Genomic DNA, 6,000 nt, shown 5'->3' with positions numbered 1-6,000 from the left:
GCAAATCGTTACATCAATGTATCAGCGATGTCTGCCATAAATTTTTCACTAAGCTTTCTGTATCAGTAACACTAACATCTGTGTATTACGATCAGTTATCAGAGCTCTATTGTGTTCAGTAACTATGTGTTCAAAGCAGCTTTGTGATATTCATCAGTCAGAATTCAGTTGTGGAAGTGCAATCTAAAATGATTGTCTCTGTCAAAATGCTTCATAGTCTATTGGAAGTATCTACCTGTGATTAACATTCCATATAAAATCTTATAGACAAGCCTGGGAACTGTGTTGCCATGAGTGATAATAAATGTGAAAACTGGCCAAGTTAACTAAATTTGTGTTGCATCTGTTCCTTAAAAACTTTCTACCTAAAACCATATTTCAGCAAGCTAAGGATATCTGGCAAATGGCTAGCAAGTGCCATCAGTAAATCATAGGCGAGTCATGTTCCACTAGGGTAGTTGGAAAGGACTTACAGAAGACTAAAAAACATCCATAAAGAAATGGAGACTATATTCAAAACTAAAAGAAAAATCTGTAAATTAAGTTGATGTACATAATTTATGACGAAAATAAAAATTAGTATTCATAACAGTAGGAAGTGTCTTACATAACTTTCAGAATGACTCCAATATGTATGTAGGTGTGACCTGAAAATAAAATTAATGCGTGACACATTGCTTAAGCTATGAATGTTTATTTTGACTATAATTTGATACTTCCAGACAAATAAAAATATAATGCATATCTATTATTTATTTGTTTGGCAGAGAAGTGCTACTCCTCTCTTTATCCAGTGGGATTGAGGAAGTTCACTTGGTAATAACATAGCTAGCACAAAATTTGTTGATAGCCCATTTGTCATAATTATTCCTCGACGTTCAGGTGTTCTGTAGAGTGGACATACGTAAAAGTTTCTCCATGTTAACTTAGAGATCTCTGCAATTTTAATCCAAATTATTGGCATCTCTTCCTGTATTTGTTTCGGATATTGATCTGCCAGCTGGTTCCTGCAACATTAATTTGATACATTCATTGCTCTCATGTAGTGGAGTATGTGAGACAAATGTTCCATAAAATTTCGCAGCCACATACATTTCACTTCTTCCTCAAATATTTCGGCTATATACTGTCCAGCCATCTTCAGAGTGAGCAGAAGCGACTGACACTCCTGCAATTGCCCTGTCTTTTTAAACCCTCAGACCTTGTCACTGCGCATGTGACGACAGATATACAGTGTGCCAGAGACTTTGATCAGCGGCAAAGAGACACAACTTATGCATGAAATTAGATCTATGACTGCACAGTCGACGAACACAGTGATACTGTTGTATAACTGTGAGCTACACTGACGCGATGTCTTTGTGAATTTATTACAGAAAGCGTTGGATTCCATGACTTGTCCAAGCTGAAGTTGCTATCTCTATAAATTAAATTCATCACCAACTGAATTTCAATTGCTTCTTTCACTACTGAGTCCCAGAAAGATGAAATCGAGGCTAAAATTTCGACGTTATCATACACCATAGAGTGCCCAGTGTCAATACAGTGCTCTGCCACCGCCAGTCTGTTAGGTTGTAAGAACTGGATATACCTGTGGTGCACTGTGCAGCTCTCATGGATTGCACGTGTCGTCTGTCCAGTGTATGAATGGCCACACTGACAGGGCTTTCGAAGTACAAATCATCTTTAATGGAACCTAGGAATGCTGCTGTCTTTGGTGGAGGGTGAAAAATCCTAGCTCTTTGTGTTTGCTAAGGATGCGTCCTATTTTTTATGATAGGTTTCCCACATATGGCAGAAAAGCCACAGATTTAAAACTTTACTTATGGCCACTGTTGGTGTCATTCATAGTGCCACACATATCTGCTGTGGAGAGTACCCATTGGCTTCAAAAAGTCTTCTCAACTGTAGAGGCTCGTCCTCCAGACTGCTGTCGTCAACAATGATATGTGCTCTGTGTACCAGATTTCTGAGTACACTCATCGTCTGCAAAGGATGGTGGCAGCTATGAACATAAACATAAATCAGTATGGGTTGGTTTCTGATATACTACACGTCCCAAAGGGCCATCATCTTTGTGTTGTACCAAAACATCCAAAATTGGAAAGCACCCATCTTTTTCGATTTCCATCACGAACTGTATTTGTCTGTGAATGGAATTGAGATCATTTAAAAATTCTTTAATTTATTGTCACCACGGAACTGTACTACAAACGTGTCATTGACATACCTCCAAAATACTGTGGGATTCAAACTAGTAGATTTCAGTTCATTTCCCTCGAAGTCTTCGATAAAAAATTTGGCCACCAAGGGCGACAAAGGACTACCCAAGGTGACAACATCAGTCTGTTCATAAAATTCGTTATTGAATTAAAAATATGTCGAGGTCAAAACATATTCAAACAAAGCTGAAAACTCTTTATCAAAGGTTTTGCCAGTGAGAAATGATGATTCTGAAAGAGGAACACTAATGCATCTGAACTGTTCAGTTTGAGTGATTCTACACTTGAGAAGAGTTTTTGAAGCCAATGGGTACTCTCCGCAACAGGTATAAAAGGCCCTACGAATGGGACCAACAGTGGGCATAAGGAATGCAGAAGACACACAAAGTTTTAAGTCCGTGGCTTTTCTGTCATACGTGGAAGCCTACCATGAGAAATGGGATGGATCCCCAGAAAACACCAAGTGAAAGTGATTTTCACCCTCTGCTAGAGACAGTAGCACTCCTGAGTTCCATTAAAGAAGATTTAGTGCTTTGGAAGCATGGCATTTACAAGATCCCCTTTGAGTGTGGCCGTTCATACATCAGATGGACAACATATATGCTCCACAAGAGACGTACAGTGCAGCACAGGTATACCCAGCTCTTACAACCTAATAAACTGTCGCTGGCAGAGCACTGTATTGACACTAGTCTATGGTGTATGATAACGTCAAAATTTTAGCCTTGACTTCATCTTTCTGGGATTCAGTAGTGAAAGAAGGAATTGAAATTTTTTTGGTAACGAATTTAATTAATAGAGAAAACGACTTCAGTTAGGACAAATCATGGAATCCGGCACTTTCTGTAATAAACGCACAAAGACATTACGACAGTGAGCTTTACAGTGATACAACAATATCACCATGTGAAATGACTGTGCAGCAATAAATCTATTTTCATGCATATGTTGTACCTCTTTGCCGCTGATCAACGTCTCTGGCACCTTGTTCATTTATTTATTTATTTAGATTTTTTTACGTGTAGTCATCAATATGATGGCTTTTGCAAACATCACGTACAGTTACAAACATAAAATACATTTAGATCTTAGCTTTACAGGTAATAGTTAAACAGTAAATTGATGCTTGTCAAAATACATTACATCTTAGACATATTAATTCAGCCAATTTTTTTGTACATTATTTCACAGCTCTTAAACTTAACCATTTAAAATTCTTTGAGTGAATAGTGACACTTTTCAATTAAGAATTCTTTTAGTTTTGATTTGAATTGCTTTTTATTACTGTATTTCTTGGACTCTGGCAGTTTATAATACCGTATCAGTCCATTAGTATACGGGCTCTGGTCCATCATTTTTAATCTTGTTCTGTGTCGGTAGTAATTTTCTTTGGACCTGGTGTTGTGGTTACATAAATCACTACATTTAGTTACTTCAGTTTTCTGTGAGACAAAAAAGTAATTAATTTATAAAGATACAAAGAGTATATGGTGAAGTAGTTGTGTTGTCTCAAAACATCATGGCAAAAGTCTTTGTAGCCTAATCCATGTATAATCCTTAACCCTCTTTTTTGTAGCAATAGTACTCTGTTAAGGTGAATGTCTGCAGCACAACCTTCAATTTCTATACAGTAGCTAAGATTGGGATGGATACAGTTTTAAGCATGTGGGTGGGCACCATTTTGGACAGTTGGCTAAGAAGGTACAGCCCATTTGCTGACTTTTTTACATTCAGCGTTAATGTGGCTAATCCACCAGAGGTTTGAGTACAGATGGCTTCCTAGAAATTTACATTTGTTAGCTTCCTCTGCCACTATGCTGACTACCTCATTTATGCATGAGTAGTGTGAGCTGCCAGTTGTAAATATTAGCATCTGGAATTTATTTACATTGACCTTTAATCCTTGTACATGAAAATATGGATTTAATTCTAGTATCCCATTACTTGCTGAAAATCTCAGTTCCTCACAATCTTTACCATGAAATAAAAATTAGACGTCGTCAGCATAATTTACAATGTGCGAGTTAATGGGATGTACAACGTCATTAATATATGCTAAAAATAGGAAAGGTCCAAGAATAGAGCCTTTAGGGACCCCTGTGTCACTGTTTCACTTGTGGATTTAAAATTTAAGATGTTATTGTCAATTCGATGTGTAAGTTTGGTACACTGTTTCGTATTCACCAGATAGGTGGATAGAACTTTCATTGATGCATCACTGATATTGTACGCCTGCAGTTTTTTAAGAGAAGCTCATGGTTTACTGAGTCAAAAGCTTTGCTCAGCTCAAGGAATATTCTGGCTGAGTGCACACCTCATTCTATATTCTATACTTCATGGAAGAAACTGGTAATAGCATTGGCCGTGCTTAGGTCTTTCCTAAACCCATACTGCGATTCAGTAAGCATTTTGTGTCTTGAGAAAAATGTAGAGTTGGGATAGGATAACTCTTTCAAATATTTTACTGAAGGTAGAGGTTAGTGATATCGGTCTAAGAGGTGTGACTGGAAAGTTATAAGAATGGATCCGCTACTGCTTACTGGTTTGGTGTGCAGGTGCATAGAGGATAGGGAGTGATTCATTGCCTTGTGCTTGAACGCCCTCTGACAGGAAACTGTGTTTCCTTTATTCAGTTCATTGTGGCAGCTGGTTGAGTGCGGGTCTGTTAGGGCTTGTTGCCGGATTCTGTCAGTGTGAATAAAAACGGAGCAAGAAGTTTGTGTGAAATTTTGTTTTAAAACCCAGAAATCAGCTGCTGAGACCTATGAACTATTAAAACAGCTTTTGGATATAATTATATGAGCCAGTCAAATATTTTCGTCTGTTCAACAGATTTAAAAATGGCCACGAATCATTTGAAGATGAACCATGGTCTGGCCATCCTTCCACCTCCAAAACGAATAAAAATGTAGTGAAAGTTTGTGACTTAGTGTGCTCTGATCATAGACTTACAATTAGTGAGATGTCTAATGAACTTAATTTAAGTTTCTATGCAGTTCAGTCAATTTTAACTGAAGATCTTAGTTGGGTGCTACACCATGTCACTGCTCCGGTTCATCATGCCATCTCCATCGTTGAATTTTTGGCCAAATTCAAAATTCCTGTGCTTCCACAACTGCCATATTTCCCTGAATTGGGCCCTGCGGACTTCTACCTGTTTCCTAAAATGAAATTTTCACTGAAAGGGAAGCGATTTGACTCGACTGAAGACATCCAGGCAAATACGGAGAGCATCCATAACAAAAAAATTCCAGGAATGTTTCCAAAAGTGTAAACACCGTTGGAGTCAGTGTGCTCAGTCAGAAGGGGACTATTTTGAAGGAGATGCATCACAGTAGCATGTAAGTACTACCATTGTAAATTACAAGCCCATTCTTAAAACTTTCCTTCACTCCTTGCATAATTAGAAACTACTTCTTTATTTCCCTTCTTATGGATTGGCTGAATTACACTTATTTTTAAGGCATTTGGGTATATGTTTTCATTAATACTACAGTTGATAAGATAGGTAAGAGGTGTAGTTATTTAATTTGCACATTTCTTTAACACCACACTTGGGATACCATCCCATCCAGATGAGTGCTTGTTCTTCAGCTTTTGTATTGTGTTAAATGTTTCCTGTTCATTAACCTCCATAAATTCGAGCTCTATACCATCCGTGACATCATTTGGTGTGCCAGCCTGTAGATCTATAATAGGAGCTGGTTGGTCAAAAGGAGAGATAAAATGCTTATTGAATAAATCACATACTTCATTTGGATCTTTCACTAGATGGCCC

General features: G+C 37.7%; 1 protein-coding gene across 1 annotated transcript in view; it reads right to left on the bottom strand.

Moving 5' to 3' along the window:
- Window positions 1–748: 748 nt before the first annotated feature.
- LOC126470685 (dynein axonemal heavy chain 7-like) overlaps window positions 749–6,000 on the bottom strand; it is a 762,325-nt gene continuing 757,073 nt past the window's right edge. Inside the window, exon 36 of the mRNA XM_050098686.1 lies at window positions 749–993. Within this exon, the coding sequence (XP_049954643.1) occupies window positions 749–993 (245 nt within the window). The remainder of the gene's footprint in view (window positions 994–6,000) is intronic.

The sequence above is a fragment of the Schistocerca serialis genome, chromosome 3, assembly GCF_023864345.2.
Source record: "Schistocerca serialis cubense isolate TAMUIC-IGC-003099 chromosome 3, iqSchSeri2.2, whole genome shotgun sequence".
In the NCBI taxonomy this organism is placed as follows: Eukaryota; Metazoa; Arthropoda; class Insecta; order Orthoptera; family Acrididae; genus Schistocerca; species Schistocerca serialis.
Note: the sequence above shows the minus strand (reverse complement) of the source record. Positions and strands in the feature narration are given on the sequence as shown.